Source organism: Protopterus annectens, chromosome 11.part0 (assembly GCF_019279795.1).
Source record: "Protopterus annectens isolate FY-2018-M chromosome 11.part0, PAN1.0, whole genome shotgun sequence".
NCBI lineage: Eukaryota > Metazoa > Chordata > Ceratodontiformes > Protopteridae > Protopterus > Protopterus annectens.
In genome coordinates this window covers 1,243,699,780-1,243,727,030 of record NC_056745.1, presented here as the reverse complement: position 1 = coordinate 1,243,727,030, position 27,251 = coordinate 1,243,699,780, and the positions used below count along the sequence as shown (strand labels likewise).

General features: G+C 36.5%; 1 protein-coding gene across 1 annotated transcript in view; it reads right to left on the bottom strand.

The window, feature by feature from the left end:
* LOC122815054 overlaps nt 1–27,251 on the bottom strand; it is a 136,010-nt gene that overhangs the window by 74,327 nt on the left and 34,432 nt on the right. Inside the window, exon 3 of the mRNA XM_044087299.1 lies at nt 8,615–8,715. Within this exon, the coding sequence (XP_043943234.1) occupies nt 8,615–8,715 (101 nt within the window). The remainder of the gene's footprint in view (nt 1–8,614; nt 8,716–27,251) is intronic.

Sequence of the window (27,251 nt, the reverse complement as noted above, 5' to 3'; positions counted from 1 at the left end):
TACACCAATGCCCTATATAACCATTTAACCTGTTGCATAGAATTGGCTTCACCCGACCAGATTAAAACCAGGTCTTGCTGAAAAAACAAACCACCCTGGTGGACCCCTAATATAAACAGGCTATACAGCAACAAAAATAAACTAATGTCTAAGAACCAGTGGGAACTGGCTCAGCAGAGAAAGAAATCCCTCTCTGTCTTAAACAAACAAATTAGAGATCTTGTCATGTCCTTCAAAGCTAATTACAAAGCAAAAATGGACTCCCTAAACAAAGAATGATAACAAGGCATTCTCCAACTATATCCAAAATCTAAAAAGGAATACACAGCTATGCACTGAAGTAGTTGTGATGGCACTACCCATACTCAACTGCAGGTAATAGTTAACCTTCTGGCTGACAGTTTTGGAGCAAACTTTACTCCCTGTCCCCTCCAGTCATCCCCCAAAGTATACCTGCCACCATTCCTCAGCCTATTATCTCAAGAGAGCAGGTCATCTTGGCACTCTCCAAGGCCAAGAACATGGCATCAATGGGACCAGACAGGATCCCAGGTTACCTTTTAAACAACTTAAAACATGACCTAGCAGAATCACTTGGATACCTGTTTTAGCATAGCCTGCAAACTGGCTATGTTCTGGCAAAATGGAGGACAGCAACAGTAATCCCTCTGCACAAAGGGGTAACCACCAACTTACCCTAGGAATTATAGGGCCATAAGCTTGACTAGCCTCATTTGCAAGGCCATGGAAAGAATCATTATGGACCTTATTAACAAGGGCATAGGTAATCTTCAGACTCTGGACCCAGCCCAGTTCAGATTTGTTAAAGATAGATCATCCCTCTTAAACATGATTGACTTCTTTGGAAAAGTCAACAAGGCCCTGGACAAGGGAAAGACAGTGCATATCACCTATCTTGACCTAGCCAAGGCATTTGATACAATCCTCCACTTGGGTATTATAGAGAAACTTTCCCAATTGGGAATTAACCCCTATCTTACCAACTAGCTCAAAAACAGGACACACATGTCAAAGAAGTGGTCCCCCACTCTAAAAGATCACTCACCAGTGGCATACCACAAGGTTCTGTGTTGGGCTTCTTACTGTTCAGAATTTATTTCTCAGAAGTCCAGGCAAAGTTGGCTGGCCTATAGCTGACCAAGTTTGCTGACAAGTGCGAATTGGGAGCAATCACCGAGTCCCCCAACAATGTTAACATACTGTAGACAAGGTTAATGCAGACAAATGACTGGTGCCAAAGTCACGGATTAAAACTAAATGCAAAACATGAATTATTATTCCCTTTGGGAAAGCTGACATCACTGCTAAATACATTATAGACAGCACCCCCTAAGTGCAGACCCAGTGGTATGTGATCTGGTTACTTAGCTTGATAGCAATCTGGACTTTGACCATCACATATCCACAGTTGTAAGGAAATCCTACTATGTGGCACATCTTATAAGTAAAGGCATCACATCTACATTTAAGGATGTTATAACTCCATTATACTCAGCCCTCATCAGACCAATAACTGAGTACAATGCACCCTTTAGCATGTACCTCACCAGATACCTGCAACAACTGGGGAGACCACAGAGATTTCTCAACAAGAAATTACAGGGTACACAAAACAAGCCTTACATGAAAAGATTGAAAGCCCTGTCGCTATATTCTGTCTCCTACAGGTTGCTCACAGGCCAGTCTCTGATGGAAATGCTACACATTTGTAAATAAAACTGCACAAGGGTCCCTCCAGGGATTTTAACCTAGCTTCTGACATGAATAGGTCATGCTAGACAGACAGATACATCTCCCAGAGACTGGCACTACTCTGGAACAAGGTACCATTTCAAATGAAACAGAGCCCCTCCCTGACCCTCTTCAAACGCAACCTAGATCAATGGATGGGTGACCGCAAATTCACTCCTGGAGTAGCAGCTATGTCTCTCCTGGACAGAGGAAGTCATTATTAACTACCATAGACCCTTACTTTTGTGAACTTCACTCACCTAACCACTTACAATTGGGGCAACTTGGGATAAATATGGCTAGGCTTGTAAGGGTTCTAGGGTTGTTAGCCTAACAACTTTCTATGAACCTGTGAACCTATAAATCACAAACAAGTGAAAATTGATATTTATTATTAAGTGAACTGTTGAAATTTTATATTTCACATACAACTGTATACTTGCTGTAACAATTGTTATTATTCTTCATGTGTAGCTCACTAACTCCATTGTGCAGATGTTGGCAGAGCCAAGATTCCTGAGGCTAATTGTATTTTGTATTAAGTCTTGACAAATGAGAACAAATTAAAATAACTGTATGATAGCATTAATTACTTAATGTACTTTGTGCTGAACTGTGTGCATCTAATACAACATTACACAGGGTATGCTCAAAAGGAAGTACAGCAATGAATGCATTATCATCATCTCCTCCCCTCAAAAAACACAAGAAATTATCATAACTCAGGTCCAAACATACTTTGTGACCACTTTACAGCATTACACACATCAACAGCTGATGAATAAGTCATTCTTGCCTTTAACTACTATATTGTCAACAAAATAATAATTAATAAAAGGCCTACATAAATAGTATTATTTTGGAGGGAAACAAAAAATGCATGTAAGTATTCTCTTACATTCTCAATAGTTATGTTTTGCTAGACTCAAACACTTGCTGAGGACATACCTCATAGAGCTGTATATCAGCTACTGATGCCACAGAAAGAAACATATCAGCTTTGTCATGAAGCACACACTTGAGGGGATTACATCACTACTATGTTGAGATGTTTATGGATCCCGTAAAATGATTCTGAGGCTCCAAAAATTTGGTCCTGTTAGTATGCCATATCCCCCCTGTTAGTTTAAACCACTGCTGTCTGTTACTGTTGTCTGGTAGACATGTATTACCATATTTAAACCCTTGTCTATTGTGTTTTACACCCTACAGAACTGTGTATTTCCTGGTTCTACCACAAAAGACATTAATGTACAGGTGTTGGAAAGGAGACCTAATTAATGTTTGGAAAGGTCTTGTATCCCCTAAAATTTATTTTGAGGGATCAAAAGGCTTTAGTCACGTTACTGTTCACACAACTGTGAGTTAGCATTATCACTATTTCTTGGGTGAACCACTCTTGTCTGTCAATATGTTTTTGCATGTATTCATTATCAGATTTGAACAACTGTCAGTCTAACTCCACATACTATGGAAGTCAGTATTATAGGTTCATAGGTTCATAGATTAGTACTAAGCTAACTGCCCTTGCGAGCCATTTTAAGCCTAGCCAATTATCCCTTGTGAGACTCAAACCCTGCACTTTGTGTTTGTAAGGCAAACACCTTAACCATTAGGCCACTGCATGCTTCATGGAAGAAGTCTTACTGTTAGGGTTACAGAACACATATTTGTATGGGATGGAATCTTCAATTTATAGAAAGTCCTATGTAAGACCTAAAAAGGGACAGAAAGAGTCTGTGGGAATGTTGAATAAGACAGCATTTAATGTCACTACTCTAACGTTATCCTGGCCTTTGCTGGATTTGAACGGCTACCTATGTATGCCAAATAAAATTGTGAGGTTTTACCTTGAGAAGTTAATTTTCATTTACTGCTAGTCACCACTGACAGTCAAGGGTGTGTAATACCAAGCATTACACAAAGGCAGAAGTTAAAAAAAATGTAAAAACATAAAAAATAAAAAGGAAAAATTTTAATCAGTATGCAGATTTTTCCAAGAGGTGGCATTCTAAAATAGCTAGATTTGAACCCAATGCCCATAATATTACCCTAAACAATTCAATATTTTAATAGTGAGCTTGCATTTCTGTTACACATCATCATGCCTTCATGTCATGAGACATATTGAGGAATGGGCCACACAAGAGCTCTGATTAGGTCATACTGTACCCAGCATAAACTACTAAAATGTAAAAGGAGATGAGAGCAAAATGAATAAAACCAAAAACAATGCAAAAAGATGAACACACAGGAGAAGCAGATGCTAAAATTAGTGATTTTGTTCAATTTATTCAACTTGATCTTCTTCAGAAAATAACAAACCTCTCATACAGCCCCTTTAAAACAAATTGAATGTAAGTCAAATGATGACAACTAACCATTCATATTGTATTAATAACATATACAAAGTGCAAATGCATGAAAAATCATATCTAAACATAAAAAATCACATCTAAACAAACATAAAAATGTATATGAAGAGTACATATATAAAAATGCATATATAAAAAAATCTTAATAAACCGTTCACCTTAGTTCTAAAAAAGCACTTAATATTAATGCTTTCATTCAAACCTGCTAGCTTATCAGCTGCTAGATTGATTTGCCATAAAGACCCCTTGCACTCCAGTAAAATCTTATAATTACCTATAAATTCCTTATTGGCTACACAGGCTACCAATGAAGAAGTAAATTTCTTAAAATCTGAACAAACTTGAGCATGCTTAGCTAAATCATTGGTCAAGTCCTTTTTTCTAATAGCCAAGGAATGTTTGTAAATCCTCCTTTTGAGACTCCTAATAGTCTTTCCAATGTAAAAGGAAAAACAGGAATCACAAATGGCCACATAAACCACACATTCTGAAGTACAAGAAAAATATTTTTTCACCCAAATAGTTCTATTACAATGTCTAAAGAAAAATCAGTGAAACATTACGTATATATCTACACTGTTTATATTTTTTGCATGAATAAGTCCCTTTTACTTTACTATGTAAATGTATTGAGTCATATTTGAAGCTTGTTCCATCACAGGTTTAATGTTGAAACATCTTTTTGTAAGTGAATTTAGTTTTACCCCGTACTACTTGGAAAAGTTCTTTGTAACCTACTAGACCCTCCGGTTATCAAAACTAATATGTTTGATGTGCAACATCTCATTTACTATAGGACTGGGGAAAAGCAATATTGAAACCACTAGTGTCAGTGACCATCTGCCTAGAACCTACCAAAGACAGTGCATTTAAAATGGGTCTCGTAACATTCTCCCTAAGGGCAATCACTTTTTGTTTTCTGTGTTGGACAACCATATTGATTTATAGTCTCTTTGCACAAAGAAATTATTTAAAATATTCATTTCTAATGAAAAGATACTATCACATGGAGTAAGGCGACTGAGTCTAATCATTTGACCTTTGATAACACCTTTCTTCATATGGGGTGGACATAAACTATCTCTATGTAGGTATTGATTAACAAAAACATCCTTCCTATATATACTACTAATTAATGTCCTATCAATCACCTGAAAATTCAAATGAATACCCAAAAAATTGATAGTAGTACCAAAACCTCCCATACTGAATTTAAGAAAATTAGTGGTATTACTAAGATTATTAACAAGGGAAACAAATTCTTCTTTATTCCCCATCCATAGAAAAACAAATCATCAATATATCATTGGTATAAGAAAATGTTTTGCCTCTGTGGGTGATTTTGTAAAAATTTCTCTTCCCACATGGTCATTACTAAATTTGCAAAGGATGGGACAACCCTTTCCCCCATGGCGATACCTGATATTTGCTTATAATATTGGTTATTAAGCTGACAAAAATTGTTGTCCAATACTAATCCCATAAGTTGACAAATAGGATGTGCCTTAACATCAATGAAGTCACTAAATGTGGCTAAATACTCCCTCAGGTATTCCAATCCAGTATTTTGATCTATACAAGTATATAATGACACCACATCTAAAGAAGTAAAATGAAATTCGCTTGCAGGAAGATTACGTCTACTTAGAATTTCTAATAGATGCCATGAATCCCTTATATAAGATTTACAAGCTTGAACAATGGGATTTAGTTCAGAATCTAAGCATAGTGAAATAGTTTTGGTTTTGGACCTTTTTGCTGAAATAATTGGTCAAAAACGTAGATCTACCTGAGACTTATGCACCTTAGGTATACCAAATAATACACCCATATTAGGATGCTCAACTTGCAAAAAGTCATAAGTGTCATGATTACTATTACCCTGACAAAACAAGTCAAACAGATCTGTATTGATTCTTACATAACTGGCTTTAATGGTATCAATATCCACTTTCATATAGGTATTATCTTTATATAACATTTTCTCCATAGAACTAATATAGTCACATGTTTGCATAATAACAATCATACCACCCTTGTCCGCTCTCATTACTCTGACACTTTTAGTTTTACTAAGTTCACAAAGTGCCTGATGTTCATTATGAATTAAATTGCACACATTTGTATCATGTTTGATGTTCCTCATATCATTTTCACACAATTGGTTAAAAGCGTGTAAAGTGTGACACAGTTGAATAAATTGAATGAAAGAGCTAATTTTAGCATCTGCTTCTCCTGTGTGTTCATCTTTTTGCATTGTTTTTGGTTAAAATGTACACCTGTATTAAGGAAATAAGTTAATGTAATGAGTATTTGTTCAGACATATTTACCATGGTTTTGATTAAAGATGCACATTTCACAATTCATTCTGTTGCTAATTTTACTTTGTCACACTAGTCCATGGTATATTTGTGATGTCATGCACATAAATGTGTACTATTACTCCAATTAATAGTCAGAAGACTGCAGGAGACACATATAAATATCATCTTGTGTATTATCCATCATATACACTTCTGTTGTTACAACCCAAACACTGAAAATTACAATTGTGCATCAGGTTCCAAGACACAAACATTTTGTTAACCATGAATACTAATTTTAAAATATCCAAATTTGTAATCAAACCCTGCATTATTGTTACTGTTACATATATCTTGCTGCATTAACACATTGAGCCACAGAGAAAGTTATATAATTGGTCTCTTTTTCTAGCACTGTGCAATGGTATCAGTTTTATTTGCATTACTCTGCCATTCTAAATATTTTTTTTGATTTTATGACTTGAGAAGTGTTGCTCGTCCCTCTCTAGTATAGATGACAATCAGGCGGGGTCGTTTGTTTATATGCTTTATTACTCAAAAAAAAAATCAGGATGGATAGCAGCATTACAAAATATAAACAAACTGATTGACAGACTACACATGTATACATGCTTTCATCTCAACAGTTACTACAAAATGGCAGTCAGGCTCACACGTGCTCAGTATTTATGCACTTTTGCAAGCCCCTAGAAAGCTTCTTAAAGGCATACATACATATTGATCTACATAAAGTAAACTGTTGTTAAGTGCTAGTTATCACTGATGGTCACCAACACCTAATACCAAGTGTCGCACAAAGGATGAAACCAGAAAAATTAAACATGTCTCTGTGTGATGATTGTTCAACCCTGTGGTCCTATACGATTAAAATGTGGACATTAAGAACCCATACTTTCACACAGACATCAACTTCTCTAAAATTGAATTGCGAAACCATGGCATTATTACAAAATATTGACAAAATGAACTATTTGAATACCACACAAAGCTGGCCAGTAGTTCAAAACTAATTGTCTTTTATTAAAATACACAATAGTTCTCTAGCGCCTCAGCTATAAAAATCCTTTAACAGAGTACACTTACACATGATAACATTTGAATTTATATACTTTTGTGCTTCCTAAATTATTTCATTATACAATAAAACAATTATTCAATTACAACTTACTTAATTTCATTACAGCAAACTCTTCCAAGTACATTCTTGATTCAAGCCCCTAGGGCTCATAGTGTCAAACTTGAGAATTAGCATGGTCTCTTTTTTTTCTTAATACATTTTTTATATGTTGATCAAACATAAATCCATTGACTTCTACCTTATTTAGTATAGTTGCTTGTAGCCCCTCTGGGTTGCTGTTATGAAAATCCTTAAAATGAATTGCTACCAGGCTAGTTAATTTGCATTTCCTGATATCTCTTATATGTTCTTTAAGTCTACATGCAAATTGCCTTTTACTTTCCCCCACATAATTTTTTTTCTCCATATTGCAGCTATATATACCTCTTGCTTGAAATGTTTTCCCATTAATATATATAAACTCCTTCACTATAAGTTTACTTATACTGCATTTCCCACATCGGAACATACCTACCATTTCTGAGGGCAAAACTAGCCCCATAGTGGGCATACTAAACTTTCCATGGACTAAAAAATATTGTATGCTTCTACCTCTTCTAAAGGAGAAGCCTATGTTCATATTTTATAAAAAATCAATTTCTCTTTTTAATCTTGTCTAAAAATATTTTTCTTGTTCTTTTATTACCACTGAAAATACAGAATGTTGACGTAAAATATATACATTCTTGTTCTTTACTATGTTTGCCATATTAACATAGACTTTATGAGGTTAAGAAAGTAGAGTATATATTCTCAGGTATGTAATTTTAAAATTTTATATTTAGGGAGCAATATATCCATGTTCTCACGTCCTCTGTCTTTTGTCCTTTCAAAGTAGAAGTCAGGGTGAATGGGATATTTTCACAAGTTATGCTGCTAAAGCATGTCATAGTACATACATGTATGCAATACAAGACTTTGTTCTTCCCTTTTGTTTATGAGCATTAGTAACTTTTCAGGCATTTTTTTAACTTTCCTGTTTATATTTTTAAGTTGTACATAGGTGATATGACTTACATCACTTTTTGCTCAGTGACACAGTTACCTCTTAAGCATATTTTCATAAAGATGGTATAAAGTGTATCTCCTAGATCAATCAATTCAATCACAAACTTTGCTGTAAGCCTGTTCTCCATGGCACATTCTCTGTAAATATACATCAAAGTAACATGAGTGTTAAACATTTAGTCATGTGGTACTGCTAATGAGAATAGCTGTTCTATGAAAGATTAATTCGATGTCTGAACATAGGCCCATTATACCCACCTGTCCTTAGGATTCTTAACATATGTCTTCATATAGATTGCTATTTTATTTTAAAAGTGTCATTCAATGCACTTGTTTCATTGCTAATGCTGTTATATATTCCAAACATTAACAAATTTCTTTCTCCATATTCATTTCTGTTATTGTTAAGGTGGGGGTTTGGGGGTTGGAAGATTTTACAGTTATATATATTAGGTGTGTATTTTCATATAGATATCTTATTTAAAAGTCTTTAATGATGATGCCTGTATAAATGCATACTTGTTTTCTTCCCAGTATAAATCATCTTGTAAGCATACAGCCCATATTGATTTATCTGATAGCTATTTTTCTTTACTTCAACACAGGGATATGGCACCTAATAATCAAGGCCTTGTAAACTTACATTTTCAGATGCTGAGAATGAGGTTATAGTTCAGACCATCTGTCGACATAGCTAATGCATCTTAGTGCAAACTGTAGCTGTCATGCTGTTAGAGAAAAATACTTTAAAAAGACCAAAAGCATAAGGTTCAGTTCAGGTATCTTTATTCTTGCGCAAGGAGACAAAAAATGCAGTTACAGAGTTTGTCTGACTAAGTCAGGAAGTGTCATAGTTATTATACCTTTCTTTCAAGACATTGCCCACTATGACTGACGTAGCAGATCACCAGTTCACAATTCTGTTATTTTACAGATATTTCTCACGTTTCTAACTGACTCTTCAAAGTTTAAAAAAAAGATTATAACTTTCTTGCTATGTGATGTTACAAGTCTAGGTACTGTGGCTAATATAAGCACAATGCAAGTACAGATTTCTGAAGCAGTTTATTGTTCATAATATCTAACTATCTTGCAGCTTGTGCACTTTTTTATCAACACGAACAGAGCTTATTGTCTATAATGAATGGATCTACAGAAATTATTATTATTCTCCATTTAATTTCCTGACCTAGCAGAAAATCACCTGCTTTCCCGTACATTTCCAAGGCATAAACATGTATTTTGCTGTGCTAGCAAACTAGATCAGAGTGCATCTTGCAGTGTCAGAAAGCACAATTTCAGAAAAGCACATTTTTAGTCTCAAATAAAACTAATGCTGCATATAGAATAAAAACGTGTTAATCTTCCCTTATTAAAATAAGCATTGTACACATATGTTAATACATATTTTTCTAACATTTCCCCCCTGTTAATACTTTTTATTCTATTTCAAAAGTATAAACAGTTTGTTTCTTCTCCTAACCTCTTCCTTTGAGGATTTTCAGCTAAGAGAGTCATTCAGTTTAAACTTATGAAAGTGTTTCCTTTTTCAACAGTTCTTCAATTTCAGTACTTTGATACAAAGTCTCAGAAACTGACATGTCTATAAAATCTTTGATTATTTTTTTTTTTCATGCAGGGAATTCCACAGCATATGCATGCTCCTAACAATAGTAATCCCACACAAATGGCAATCAGGATGTTCATTAGGATGGAACCCCACCCCCCAAACAAATTCTGGAAAAAGTCCATCAGTGGGTTTGGGCCTGGCGTGTTCATGTCTGACACTTGTTGGATTACTTCCAAATGATCATTAATTTCGTGCATATTGTTGGGAATGAACGAACAACACTCATCTTTGATTAAAGCGCACGTACCACCTCTCGCTGTTAGGGTGAAGTCAAGAGCCATGCAGTTTTGAAGCACCACAGTTCTCATTGCATTTTAGTTCATCAGTCATTAATTCAAGAGCAGAAAAAGTTGCATTGCTCATGACCTCGAGAAGTTTGGATAGCTTTCATAGTTCCCAAATTGATTTAACTGCACCATATGCAGGGGCTATGCCAGCCCAGGATATGATAGTATCACTCAAGTCCATGTGTGCTAGTTTACTTTTGTCTTTCATGGAGTTATGGTTCCTCCAGCCTGCTACGATCTGTCCCACTGGATTCTCAGGTTTCTTGATTGGATTTTCAGGTTTCTTTGCAACATCTCTGATGTTTCAAATTCTCCCATGAGGCAAAGCTGTAGTGTGCTGTATGACCGGGACCAGGTAACCCAAAAAACAACTGCCAGACCAATTCTCAGGTAACCATTTGTATGCCTTTTTCCCACATAAGAAATAACAGTTTTCTACCTTAGTATTGATATACACCTTCCCTGCATGAAACATTTTCTTATCTATAATAGACAGTTGCTTTAAAAGAACAGGATTATGTTGTATATCACTGACAGTTTTATGCAAGGACTCAAAGTATGAGTCATAATCTGCATCACAACTTGTTTCTGTATTTTTAGCATTTTTAGGTTTAATATAACATTTATAAGAAACAGTCACATTACATCTACTCCAACCTACTTGAATCCTGTCATTTTTTAAAAAGCATACAATTCCTGTTTGTGTAACAGGTAGAAATAATGCAATTTTGTCTCTAGATTTCACAGGTGTAGTCTCAAAAATCAAGTTTTCCCAGGTCTCATTGACCCCTAGGGGGACAGCAGCTATCAATAATCCCCCGTATGCTGTTGGTTTAGCTGTGCAAATCCAACAATTTGAAATATTAAAAGTCTCAGCATACACATATTTGATTGCTTGGTAAGTGTTAAAGTTTGGATGCCAGTCTATGAGTGTTGAATCACGTTTGTTCAGTCTAGCTGGTGTGGCTGAAGAAAAGAAAGGCCACAGCAAAAGCCACAGCAAAAAGAACATTGTCACTAATGCAGTTATTATGATGATTGTGCAACACTGTTGAATATACTGCTGAAATTGTTCAGTATTTCTATTGTCTCTAGGTCTTGTCATTTTACTTCTGCTGTGTGTTAGCAAGAGTTTCATCAAGTGCAAAGTTTTTGACTAGTTTACAGTGTGTCAAATGAATCCAAGATGAACGTTCCACAATCTTGACTGCTGTTGGCATGCTCAGCAGTACTTGATATGGACCTTCCCACTTTGGTGTCATCCAATTCTTCTTTTTGATTGTCTTCACCCAGACCCAAGTGCCTGGGGCTACTGCTACTTCGAAGGGGTTAGTTTGGTCTTTATCTGAAACAGAATTAAACTGTAAAAGATGTTTGTTATTTAGTATATTCCTCATGTAATCTGCAAGTGTCCAATCTGCTTCCTGGTCTGTAGGCATGAGAGGTTTCCACTGAGGTATATAGTAAGCTCTTCCAAAAATATTTTCGAAAGGTGTCAATCCATTTGCATTTGGAACAGTTCTCATGCTCAACAGTGCCAGTGGCAAACAGTACACTCAATTCTTTTGTGTTTCTACTATAAGTTTCTTAAGCTTATTCTTTAAAACTCCATTGTGCCTTTCTACCAACCCTGCAGATTGAGGGTGATATGCACAGTGATGTTTCAAAGAAATCCCAAAATACTGACTTAACTGTTGTATAGTTTGGTTAACGAAATGTGTACCATTGTCACTGTAGATCCTTTCCGGTATGCCAAATCTAGGAATAATCTCTTTAACTAGGGTCTTTGCAACAGTGGCTGCATCTGGTTTACTAGTCGGAAAGGCCTCCACCCATTTGGAGAACATATCCACAATGAAAAGGCAGTACTTTTTATTTTCACATTTGCTCAAGTCTATGAAATCCGTACAGATAGTATGAAATGGATATGGTGGTGTAGGGAAACTCCCTTGCTTGGGCTTTAATGCCCCTTGTGCATGATGTTTATTACAAGTGTGACATGACAGGCAAAATTTTTTAGTATAGTTTGTAAACCCATACGTAGCAAACACCCGATTCAATAACTGTACCATCCCCCCTGTTGACACATGGCTCTGCCCATGGCTCAACAAAGCTGCATATCTAAATAAATTAGATGGTAATATCGGTATTCCCTCTTTGGAGATGTACAGCCCTTCCTTGAGAATTGCTCCTCGTCTTTTCCATTTTTGTTTTTCAGCCTGTGTAGTAAGTGTCTGCATTGTTTTCAATGTTTCTAAGTCTAAAATCTCAGAAGGTTGTAATTCCTCGTTCAAAAGAAATACTTCTGAGGCTGCTTGCTTTGCAGCTGTGCCAGCTCTCGCATTGCCTTTTGAAATCCTATCTTGTTGTTTTGTATGAGCTATGCATTTACAAATAGCTACTTTCTGAGGTAACTGAATAGAATCTAACAAATCTAAAATAAACTGTGCATGATTAATCGGTTTGCCAGTAGATGTCACCATTGCTCGATTCTTCCACTGTTGTGCAAAAACATGTACAGTAGAAAAAGCATACTGGCGGTCTGTAAAAATGTTTACGCTTTTACCTTTTGCTAAGGTACATGCCCGTGTCAAGGCAATCAACTCTGTTGCTTGTGCAGATAAGTTATGTGGTAGAGGTTTCGCTTCTACAATCTCAGTATCAGAAACTACTGCATAACCTGTTAGGTTCTGTCCTGCAGGACTCCTTTTGCATGAGCCATCCACGTAATATGTCACCTCGGCATCATCCAAGGGAACATCCGTGAGGTCTTTTCTAGGCAGTGTCGTTTGCTCAATTACCTGCAGGCAGTTATGGGGTGTGCCATCCACAGGAGTTGGGAGCAAGGTAGACGGATTCAAAGTAGTACATCATTCAATTGTCATGTGAGGTTGGCTCAGCAATATAGTCATACAAGAAAGATGCCTAGCAGGGAAAAGATATGCTATTTTTTCTTGCAGTAAAATGATTGCGACTGCATGAGGCACTCTCAATGTGAGAGGGTGGAATAACACTACTGAGGCCAAAGCCTGCACTGCCATTGCAGCTGCAAATACTGCCTGTACACAGTGGGGTAGAGACCGCGCCACTGGGTCCAGTTTTGATGAATAATAAGCAATGGGGCGTTGTTTGTCCCCATGCTGTTGAGTCAATACTGATGTCATATAACCTTGCTTGCAATCTACAGTTTGGAAAAAACATTTGTGATAATTTGGTAATCCTAAAACTAATGATGATGCAATCAATTGTTTCAGCTTGCAGAAAGTTAATTCTCCTTCTGGTGACCACTGTATTAAATCTTGTGCTGCCATGGGCTTCTTAAAAATCAGGTCAGTTAAAGGTGCAGATTCCAAAGCATAGTTTGGGATCCAGCTCTGACAAAAATTTGTTGTACCCAGGAAGGACATAATTTCCTTTTTAGTTGTGGGTTTTGGTGCTTGTAAGATCGCTACTTTTCTGTCCTCATCTAATGTTCTGCCATCTTTGGATATTACATATCCAAGGTATTTCACTTGTTTTCTCCAAAGCTGCAATTTATTTTTGCTTACTTTGTGTCCTTTAATTGCTAGGAATTTTAATAATGCTATAGTATCTTCCTTACAATCTTGCTGGGTAGCGGCGGCCAGCAGGATGTCATCAACATAAAGTAAAATCTGGCTACCTCTCAGTGGGATAAATCCTGCTAAATTACTTGCCATCTCTTGTGAGAATATTGTTGGACTTTCACTATAACCCTGTGCTAGTCATGTATATGTATACTGCTTTCCCTGAAATGTTAATGCAAACCAATACTGGCTGTCAGGGTGTATTGGTATCGAAAAGAATGCATTGCTGATATCTACCACAGAAAAGTACTTCTGTTGAGGTTTTAAATCATTCAACAAGGTATGTGGATCTGGCACCGTAGGTGCTCTTGGTATTACTGTGTCATTTACAGCTTGTAAATCTTGGACCATACGCCATTCTCCGTTTGCTTTTCTAAGGAATAAGGGTGTGTTACATGGCGAATCGAGAGATTCCACCAATATTCCCTTCTTAAGCAAAGCTGCTATGATAGGTTTAATACCTGCCTCTGCATCTTTTCTCGGGGGGTACTGTCTCTTCTGTGGTCTAAATACTGACTTTGGTGTGATAGTAACTGGTCCTGCTGTGTGAATAAGTCCTACATCTGATTTTCCTGTTGACCAGAGAGTTTCTGGTATGTCTAACAAAACTTTTTCTTCATCTTCTAATAAGAGGGTTTCTCAGCTGTCTTTGCTGGACTGCAAGTGTACAGCTGGATGTGTTTGTGTTATCCAGTTCAGTTTCTGTCTTTGTATTCCCTGTTCTGACAGTTCTGATTCTGTCTGTTTTTCCCATTTTGGAACTTTTTCTCCTAGGTCTATCCATTTTAAATCTTTCTCTTTAGTTAAACTAACATGCGGTATTAGATTTGATTTGTAAAGTGAAAAGAACTCCTGGGGTAATGAACAGCTAACTACACTGTTCCCTTTCATGTCCCAGTACAAATTACACAGTACTAATCTGTCTGCATGATTTTTAAACAATTCTTGTTCATATTCTTTGTCAGGTCCTGGTGTATTACAATAATACAGAGTACAGTGCAACAGGTGTTGTATGTCAATGCAAAGAGAGGGGAACTTACTGATAGCTACATTCATTAACTCTTCAGTTACTGCTCCAGGACCAGTCATAACTAAGTCCTGGCTGTACCAGTAAAATGTCTCACCTTCCGTTTGCACTGCAAAAGTATTGGTCTGTTGCTGTGCTTCCATACCTTGCATGGTTGGAACTACTGCTATGCCTAATAGTTGCATAAGATCTCTGCCCAAAAGGTTCACCAGGCATTTTGCAGAAACAACAATTTTGCTTTTCTGGGTTAATCCTGAAACAGGATCTGTTATTGTAATGTTATGGGAGAGAGGCTTCCGATACAGCTGTCCATTAGCTGCTTTTACTAGTATAAAGTCATGTGATTCTAAATTTTCTAGTAGTTTGGAGGGGTGTACCAGGGTTCGTGATGCCCCTGAATCGCACAAAAATTTGACTTACCTCCCTTCTACCAGGAGTGTTAGTTCTGGTTTTGTGTCAGCCAAATAGAGTTCTAAACTCAATAAGGCTAGGTCTAATATTTCATTTTCTTCACTATCGGTAGCTTCCTGCACTTCCTCTATTATCACATTCTCTGCTCCTTCTATCACATTCTCATTTGTCTTTTCTCTATTATTCCTATCTAGTGATTCCTGACTTTCATATAGTCAGTCCTCACCTTCATCGTTTTTGTCTTCCACTGCTGCCTTCTTATTTTTCTTGCAATCCCTTGCCATGTGTCCTTTTTTCCCGCATTTGAAGCACTCACCTCTTTTATTTCTCCCTTCAAAGTCCTCTGATCGCTGATTAAATTGTTTGTTTCCCTGGGCATTCTTTTTGCCCTTTTGTCCGGACTGTACTAAATAAACTTCTCCATCTTCCACAGCAAATACTTGGGCTTTCTTTTTCTTTTTGTTGTTAAAATGCCTTTTGGCATGTCTAGCATATTCAAGCAGTGATTGTAATCTGCTTGTACGATGATCTACCATATGTTTAGTAATGAAACTACTTATGGGTGCAATACTGCCTTTCAAAAATGCATTCTTTAACTGCTGCTCATATGGGGAATCTTGTGTCTGATCTTCAGGCACTTGCATTCCACAGTGATTGTTAAAACATTCCAATAGTCTGGAAAAATATCTATCAACAGTTTCACTTTCTTGTTGGATGCATTGATTAATGCAAGTCCAGTCTGCCCTAGGCTTCCATTTTTCAGAAATTCGGTCTGTCAGACCTTTCACTCTGTTGTCTAGTTCTGCGCTGCTATGTGGGAAGGGCCTAAGTGCCACTGATCATGTGCCAATCTGGACCTACTATTTGTCTGACCACTCTTTCTACTTCCTCTCCGTTTAAGTGATAACTTAATCTCATGCCCTGTAAGTCTTCTAAGAACTTTCTAAAATTAACTTTTGGATGGGGAATTCCCTCTGTGGCATTCTGGATGTCTTCCGGTGTCCATGGTCTGTATACTAAGAGAGTTGGGTTCTGCCCTTCTTGTCCTGCCTGAGGATTTGGTACTTCTATGAGTGGGCATATCTCTTCTTCACTCATAGCCCGTGAATTTCCATTCATATGATATAATTCAATATCTCCTTTTAAATTACGTGTTCGAGACCTAGTCTCGATAGGATCTCTAACAAACGGTAGTGGTTTTATAGGAACGACTGGATATCGTGGAGGTGGGTCAGTTTGTTCTTTTGCTTCATATTCCAGTAAGGGAACTGGTAAGGGAACCAAAACTGGAGTGGGCAGAGGGGCCAATGCTATAACCAAGTTATTATCCTCTTTGTCTAGAAACATTGCTTTTGAATTTTTATTATTTTGTTCTCTACGGTTTGCTTCCTCAATCCACCTGTGTGCCTGAGGAACTCCTAATTTATGCTGTTTTTTAACCCGACCTTTAGAATCGGTTTTTAATTGTCTAATAAGTTTGATAAATGAGGATCGTTCTAGTTTCCCATCAATTCGTATTTGTTAACCCATTTAGTATAATATTTAACATTGTTGGCACGCTGTGATTGCATATATTTTGCGTCTTCTGTTAACGGTGGGCTTTGGGAGTTTTTCGTTTTTGTGCACGTATTATCCATTTTGTTCCAACCTTTTCAAATGTTACGTAACCCTTTTGTTTTTAATGTGGTACCACCAAGTGTTTACAGTCTCTTCAGACTACCTGCCTACTTATCCTGTTTCCCTGATCTATGACAAGATAGCAATATTTCTGTACCTGAATTCTAAAAATTCTCACAGAATAAATACAATCAAGTCCCTGATCTAAAACAGAAGAAAGTAGATTCACCTTACCTGAGCCTCAGTGATTGGTCACTCACTGTTTAAATGGAACCCGCCTTCAGTCGTAGATCAGAAAAGTGGCTGGCCTCTTTTGCATGACAATTCAGTCGGAGGTCTTTCAATGAAGAAGATCCAATGTGGTATCTTCCCTGTGCAGTTTCATGCCACCTGGCCCATCTGATCCCAGGCTAAACGAGGGTTTCCGGCTGCAAAGGACCAAAAAATGTTAGAGAAAAATAATTTAAAAAGACCAGAAGCATAGGGTTCAGTTCAGGTATCTTTATTCTTGCGCAAGGAGACAAAAAATGCAGTTACAGAGTTTGTCTGACTAAATCAGGAAGTGTCATAGTTATTATACCTTTCTTTCAAGACATTGCCCACTACGACTGATGTAGCAGATCACCAGTTCACAATTCTGTTATTTTACAGATATTTCTCATGTTTCTAGCTGACTCTTCAAAGTTTAAAAAAAAGATTTTTCAGTAAACAGGATGGCCTTGATGACCACTGGTCAATTATAACTTTCTTGCTATGTGATGTTACAAGTCTAGGTACTGTGGCTAATTTAAGCACAATGCAAGTACAGATTTCTGAAGCAGTTTATTGTTCATAATATCTAACTATCTTGCAGCTTGTGCACTTTTTCATCAACACGAACAGAGCTTATTGTCTATAATGAATGGATCTACAGAAATTATTATTATTCTCCTTTTAATTTCCTGACCTAGCAGAAAATCACCTGCTTTCCAGTACATTTCCAAGGCATAAACATGTATTTTGCTGTGCTAGCAAACTAGGTCAGAGTGCATCTTGCAGTGTCAGAAAGCACAATTTCAGAAAAGCACATTTTTAGTCTCAAATAAAATTAATGCTGCATATAGAATAAAAACGTGTTAATCTTCCCTTATTAAAATAAGCATTGTACACATATGTTAATACATATTTTTCTAACACAAGCCCTTTCATGACCTTGTCTGGCAACAAATGGTCATTGATGTGAATGCTGTGGGTGGCCAAGACCATGATTACCAGGTAATCTGACTGTGGGCTAGTGACATGATTACAAAGGTAAAACATAGAGAACTACCGGGTATGTTCCTGCAACTGAATAATTTTCTGAACAGTGACTGTATCATATTGGCTTCTTTATTAGTTTTTAATATCTTAAATATGACTTATAACTGGTTGTTTAGAACTTACTACACTACTGAGAGTACCTGCTGGTTGAACAGTGACACTAGCATCAGGATCAATGTGACTATGTTTGGCTTCTTTGAGCATTTGTTTACACTTTTAGTCTTATGTTTGTGGTTGAAAAACTATCTAAGAAACATTTTCACATTCAGAAGGTTGTAGTGCTTTATTTAGCTCAGAGTCTTGAAGTAACACATTACAGTTCTAGTAGTTGAACAACTGTAACTATTCCAGACCAAACTGATGAATTAAATATTTTACTTTCTTTCTATAAATGTGCATGTCTGGACCTTGCAGAAAACATAATCTAGGTTGCTCCAAGTGACTAGTTAGTGTATCAGACATGCTGCTTTTCTGTAAAAGTGCAACGTTCTCACATACTTTTTCTTTCCTTTTTTTTATCTAGTTGAGATCCTGTGAATATTTATCATTGTAATATTTTGCCTGCAATGCTCTTCTTTCATTAACAGGGTTACATTCCATTTACTTTCGGGACAAATAAGGAATATGAAGTAAGTTGTTTAGCTCTAAGACTTCTTTCCATTAGCATTGTGCTGATGAAATTCTTACTGATTACAAAGGTATATATCTGTATTCTAGAATAGAGAGAGAGAAATCTGAGTTTTCAGAGCTGTCATATTTTATTATATTTTTTTTAAATCTGGGACGTATTCTATTTGCACATTGCTGTATAGATGTCCAGGGCTTCTCTGAAGATATATAGGACTTGTAGTGTTTTTAAACTTACATTCATTTACAAAAGTGCAGACATCTTAACTCATGAAGTATGCACCATAGTCTGATATGACCTTGGTATATAATGCCTAGCAGACAAATATTTCAATAGTGCGATGACACTACAATTACAGCTGTTGAGAATAAGACATTGCACTACTTCTAGATATAGTAGTCACACAAATGACATAAATGGCATCTAAAACTGAACTAGGTCAAAACTTTTCCGACTTTCATGTAGGAAAGATATGATACTCTTGTGATATCATTTCCACTTTTTTACTCTTTTGCTGAACAAACCAAAAACTTTATATCATGCAGTCATGCGAATCTTCTCAAGCACAATAGGCATATATAAAAGTCATGCTGTCTTTCCTCACATTTGCTGATTGTCAGACAAAACTTGTGGGTTTTGTGTAACACATAATCATGCATCTGAATAGGAAGGATAACTCTTTCACCTTTAAACACAAAGCCTTGTCAAACAAAGCTTATTATGGTATGGATACTTTATTCTATCAGCTGGATGTACCATCTTTGCGTTGTTTGGACACCCACCCATAACTATACTTCATAGCAACTGCATTTCTTTATCTTTTTACAGAAATTCTCAGATCCTCTTCTTAGTGGAAACAGACAGTTGTGAGATAATATACATAAATTGTCAGTCTTACTCTAGCAAGTCTTCTTTACACAACTGCAAATAATCACTATTCAGGGTAAGAGCTGAATGCATAAGTTTACATGATCTGTACTAAACCTGGAAAACATATTTCTTCAAACTTGTCAACATTTTTTGAGGTCTATCTTCTACTTTATGTAGACACATTTTGCTTATATTCTGCAGTGGCTTAGGATACGACTACATCATGACTAATTTACCTCAGATATAACTATGAAACTTTTGACAACCAAAAACTGTAGGTTGCATCTTTTTCTTTAACCCTTGAACTACACTGATCATCTACCTTGTGATCCACAAGGATCTATCTTAGGCCACCTCTTGTTCAATATTTTCACTAACAATCTACATTCTGCCTGTAACCTCACAACACTCCTTAAAATATGCTGATGATTCTACTCTTATTGCCACTGCACATAGCATCCCTGATCTCTTATCTCTAACTCAGAACTTCTTTTTTTCTGTAGAAACATAGCTCTCTGACAATCAACTCATACTTAATCCTAAAAAACGAAACTCCTCTTCCTTCATAAAACACTGGCACATCACAAATCCTCCTTTTCCATCATCTCCCTCAACAATACCATCATTAAACCTGAGCCCCATACCAAACTACTATGCATCTTTATTGATCATGAATTAAAATATGATATACACATCCAACATTGTGTAAAGAAAACACACCAGAAACATGGACTACTGTATCGTAATCATAAATTCCTTACACCTTCCTCCAAAATATCCCTATCCCAGTCTCTCCTATTACCTTGTCTTATGTATGCAGCCCCTGTTCTTACAAATACTCAAACTACTCTACTCTACTCTCCAAATTTGAACAAACTTATAATAAAAGTTTCTGATTCGCTACTAGTCTCCCTTATAATTCCCATCACTGTCTCACCCTTAAAGCACTCCAATTTCCCAAATTCTCAAACAACCATTACTTCAGCAACTATACATTTCCCATTCAATTCTGAATGAACCCTCTTATGCCCCTCCGTCTCTAACCTAGTATCTTATTACAAGCTCCATAATCTTCTTAGCACAACTGACAAACTCCTCCTTGATATTTACAATCTTAACAAGAATGTTGGAAAATCCCTCTATAAGTACTTTGTAGCCCATTCCTGGAACACACTTCCCCTTAATATAAGACAGATCTCCCAAAAATACCTGTTTAAGCATCTATTAAGGACTTGGTCTTGCCCATGTCTAATCCCCACATGACAACTTTATCATTTACTCATCTTCTACTCATGTAATCAATATCACCCCCTTTCTTTCTCCTCTTCTCTCTGTCTTGTAATTCTATATCATTTTTTTCTGGATTTTATATTCAAAATATATTCCTGAATTTAAAACTTTATAATTGTATTAGTGCCATGTCGCTGTCAAATACATTACATGCATCTCATATCTTGTACCAATTCTGTAATCTTAATGTTACTTTTATTTTTATCTCATCTGCAGTATGTAATGATGTTAACTGTTGATAATATTCCTCATGTTATGTCTTCTGTACAACTGTTCATTTTTGTTATGTTTCTATTTCTTTCAAGATTTTGAGCTAACTGGAGATTTTCTCCTTGGATCTTGACTGAAAATGGGCCTGTGGCTCAGTTGGACTAACCCAGTTAACAAATGTCAAATAAATAAGTAAGTAAATAAGTCTACATTCTTAAAGCAGTGTTAGTTCAAGCCCTTGTTGTCCAGCATCTACCTGAAGTATAATGATTTGAGTCACATCACAGAAGTTCAAAGTAGGTACCTACATGGCTAGCATTTTTAGCATTTCAAAACTTCTATCTTGTTTCTTTAATCAGAACCAAGTACCATCATACTCTAGCAGCTTCCTAAGTGACACTGTTATTTCAGACAAAATTGAAAAAATTCTTGGAATAATATTGTGCCATATCAAGGAATTACTTAAGTGACAACTTTCCACTGGGTTTCTGCATATTCTCTATAGCACTGAACTTATCATAGTCTGGTTTGAGACTTTCAGAAGATATAACATGGCCTATGTAGCGTAACACATGAATATGACATTTGCTTTTATTCAACTTGAAGCTATTTTCTCTTAATCGATAAAGCAACTTGGTAAGTCACAAGTAATGCCCCTGTTTAGTGGCTCCCTAATCTGGAGGATTACTAATTATACTGCCAACACCTTCCAGACCTTCAGTTTCTTCAATTATTGCTCTTTAAAACACTTCTGGGCAGATAAGATTCCAAAAGGCAATCTTCAACACCTGTATCTACCTCAAAGATATGCTGGATGTGCAAAGCTTTAACTCACTTTATTTAGCCTGATGTTGCAAAATCATTTAGCAGCATCAAACATTTCAGAACTTGGCATGAAACATAGTAGCAATAAGTTATTTTATGGTCTGGAGTGCTTAATGCTCCTTTTCTTTCATTTATTTAAGTCTTGAAGATCTATATATACTACATATTTGTCTTGCTTTAGAATCATTACCATGAAATTCACAAATTTTAACAGTTATACCATATCTTCCATGTGCTTCCGTTCTTACTCTACTTTTCCACACAGCTAGTACTCTTTTAGGTGCATGTGTGACTGGGATAGCCTTAGATGACATCTTAATACAGTATTATCCTGGTGGAGAAGATAAATCAGTGAATAAGTCAGCATATCTCTAATAGATATCATTAGCATTTTGAGCATTGTTTCCTGAGCCTTAATATTTATTATTTATTTATTTATTTATTGACATTTGTTGACAGGGAAAGTCCACTGGGCTAAAGACCCATTTTCAGTGGTGGCCCGGGAAGAAAAGCTCCAAGTTACATGAAAATCATTACATGAATTTGTAAGGAAAAAAATTATAATTATAAAGCAAGTGAAATAATACAGAAAACTATCTAAACAGCAAATATGTTGTAAAAAGGCACAATAAAGTAACAATGGAACATTTGCATGTAGGAAAATTACACAGAAATATTTAATAATACAGCACATTTTTTGGGGGGGTATGAAAAGGGAAAGATAGAATTAGAAAGTTAAACTTAAAGGTAAGACAAATATAGTTAGAATCTTCTAGCTAAGTAGTGGGAATAAGTAGATTATAGGTGGCATATATTTAATGGTAGTACTAAAAGTAGAAAGTGACAGAGAACAGAAAATGTGTTAAGATGGTTGCATTGATGTGTGGACTATGATACTAAAGATTAGGGATAACTTGTATGGTGCAACAGCATAACATATACATAAGTATATTTGCTATGTGAAACAATTTTGCTAGATTGAGGAGGTTGTGGCTATGTGTTGCATGTGCAGCTGGGGTTATCAGTGAGATGTTGTTTTAGTTTTCTTTTAAAGAAGATTACGTTGTCTAATTCTGTAACTGATGATGGGAGAGTGTTCCACAGCTTAGTTATGAAATGGGAATAGAGGGAGCTACCTGCTCCTTTACTAGTTGTGGCAGTAGTGCAGTGGTGCAGCAGTTAGTGTTGACACCTCACAGCAAGAGGTACTCCAGTTCCATTCTCATCTGGGATGCCTTCTGTGAGGAGTCGGAATGTCCTCACCGCATTCACATGGATTTTCTATGGGTGCTCCGGTTTCCTACCACACTCCAAAGATATGTGTCTGGAGCAGGTCTCTGCTGAAAATGATTTCTGTTCCAGTTGGACTTTCCCAGTAAACAAATGTTAAATAAATAATAAAGTACTCATATAGTCATTCATGCTTTTAGCATTCCTCTAATTACATTAGCGTTTCCATGATAAACAAATATTAAGTAAAAAAATACAGAATAAAGTACTCATATAGTCATCCATGCATTTAAAATTCCCCTAATTACATTAGTGAGAAATATCAGAGCTTTTGGCATATTATTTGAAAATTACTATATTAGAAAAAAGACATATACTGCCATTGCTTCTAAATGTGTTAATCACTTTGTGACTAAAATCTTCTTTGCAACTATTTGGAAATCCATGCCAATATTCATAAATGTGAAAGCTGTTGTTTTTTACTGCTTTACACACTCTCATCTTGGCAACTTGAATATCATCGCTCCTAGATTATCATACTGTTATATTAGTTACTGTTCATTCTGTAACTGCACAGAGCGAACAATATTAATTATACCAAGTGTCCTGTTGGCATTATAACCATACTGTATTAGGTTGCTTTAAATGCGCTTCCAAGGATACTGCCTGGAACATCAGTGTGAATTTTCAACATTCATAGTCACAATTAAGCAAGATCTGGCCAAATGGCTTCAGTTTCTGCTCAGAGTAAAAATATGTGCACAGTAATCTCAACAACATAAAATACAACATATATAACATTAAACCAATTTAGTGATATAAATAGTTTTTGAAAACATAGTGCATTCTGCTGCAGCACCAAGCTTAAACATGATAATCTGTCTTCTAATCACAATTTAATCTTGCTGCTGAGAGTATGGAATACATTTATATTCTGTAGCTGAAGTACATGCACAAACATTTTAGTTTTATTCTTTGTCTTTGTCTCTGCAACTACTAAGTCTTGACATATATCTTTATTTTGACTTTTACATATCTTTGTGAAATGGTTATCACCCCCACAAAGTATACAGATAAAATGAATGCCCCTGCAATATGCCTTCTTTCACCAGATATTTTCTTTTTCTGGAACTCCATTTGCAATGAGATACAGTTTTTTTTTTGTTTGTTATCTAAAGCTTCAACTTTTCAGGCAAGTTTCCATGTAGCATCACAGATGTTGGTGGCTACAGTGAAAGACATAACAAGCCAAAACAGAAGAAATGCAGCTGAAGAAATACATGTTCAGGGGCAATGAGAGCAAAAAAAGGTGGGGGGGGTTGAGTGTGAAATTAGAATATGAAAAAAGACAGTAATATTACTCTTCTGTTTTAACTTTAGTTATATAATGCTGTAAAAACAGAAATGTAAAGAATAAGGACTGGATCCAATAAAGCTGGTAGTGCTGGTAGTATTCAGTAAGTGGCTTTACATACCATGTAGAGCTATGCAAACATGATAAACATTGTGGCATGCTAATTACAGCAAAAGTAGCTGAACTGTATACGAACTGACCAATCGTAGACTCAGTGTAGGTTTTCCCTGTAAATTTCAAAACCCACTGGAATACAGCCATGAAAACTACTGTATATGGAAAAATGTTAGGGTCTGCTGTTGCTGTTATACATGTGTTTGTGCAACAGACCCAAGTCTATGCTGCTGGTGCTGCTAATAGACCTTACTTAAAAAGAGAAGGGTGATTAGACCCCATTTAACTTCTCATGGTCTGCATGAGGTGGAAATTGTAGGGTGCTACAGGCTGGATAGAGACACACTACAGAAACTCTGCAAGCTCTGTTGGCCTCAACAGAGACCAAACACAAACCAAGGGGCACCAACACCTGTGCAGACTAAGTTATGTGTAGCACTTAGAATATTAGCTACAGGAACCTTTCAGAGACCAATAGGGGATATGCTGGGTTGTCACAGGCATCAGCATCCAGGATCCTACATCTATTTCCAAATGCTAAGCTACAACATGCCAGTGACTACATACATTTTCCCCATACACCTGAGGACAGAGCTACAGCTATGCAGGATTTCTACCATATAGAACACTTCCCTGAAGTCCTAGGTGCCATAGGCTGCATGGACATTGAAACCAAAGTATCACCTGTAGAACAGGGTACTGTATACATAAATAGAAAGGGATTTCACTCCATTAACTGCCGGGCTATATGTAATGCTAAGGGAACCACCGTGAATGTGTGTGCTATAACCTAGGCAGTTACCATGATTCCCATATCTGGCACAACTCTCAACTCTATCAGAGGTTTTTTAGGTGTGATATCCCACAGACTCATTTACTAGGAGATGCAGGCTATGCACTTGAGCATGGCTGATGACACCCATCAGAAATGCACACACATCCACCAAAGAAAGCTATAATGAAGCACATGTTCAAATAAGAAATATCATAGGGGATGTGTTTGGGCTGCTGCCATCATGGTTATGGTTCATAGATACATCAGGGAGAGTCCTGCAGTACAATCCCCATACTTGTGCTGACAATTTCACTGTCTATTCCATGCTTCACAATATTATTCTGAGAAAACATCTTCAGCAGGAACGCTAAATGGCAGAGGCATACATCCCACAACCACTGGCAAGGTCTCCACAGCCACACACACAAATGAGGAGTCAGAGGGGGAACTCACAGCTGCTGTGGGTGTAGGCAGATGTATGCATGCACAATATGCCCTCTCCCTGGTCAAGAGGCAATAGATAGCACACATGTTCACCACCCAAGGGGGTAAAACCTTCATCCTATGCACATACTTACATTAACATTGATGCTAGGCAGTGCTCACAACCTTTACTTACCCATGTAACAGCTGTGTACTACTAGCATCACACAGATTCAACTCTGAAATAAAACACTTGCAACAGGTGGACTATCAAGGTAAGTGTTAAACCCGGAAAAGGAAAATAAATGGCTAAGAACACAAATGAATGGCAAATCCTTGCATACTGTTACTTGCTAATGTAACTAAGTAGAAGGTGGGTGATTTTACAGCAATGGCATCAATATGGGACAGCAATGACTTATGTCAATAAATGTGTCCTCTATCAAGTAATAGGCTACATGCATCAAAGACACACACATTACAGAAACCTGTAAGAAAGCTGTACAATTTTCAAAAGAGCATCAAAAACACATATAACAGGATGACTACAGAATTTCAAGAGCAAATCTCTCAAAACACAACTTCTGTTGTGGAAACACACAAAATGGTACTTGGCTCCTCCAACCCCAAAACAAAAGGCAAATGACAGATTGTACAAACCAAGGAATGCCACATAATTCAATTGTTATAAATGCTTTCAACACAATTCTCACAAAATGTGTACACATTTACAACAGAAAAGTCAATTTTATATATTTGCCATTCACCGCTCACTGTTCCCAGCACTCCCCTTGAGGTGTCCATGGGCCATCATAGAAGCATATCACCCCTGTGTCATTGGCAATATAGTACATTACATTTCCATGAAATAACATAGAAGAGTGTAAGATCGGTTTTAACAATAACACTTGTGATCAAAAGTTAATAAGAGCTGTCTATCTCAGAAAGTAAATACCTGCTAAAAATGCCTGTTCCAACAGTGAACTATAAGAAGTGCATACAGGTAAAAGTTTCATTTTTAATGTGTGTATATATATATATATATATATATATATATATATATATATATATATATATAT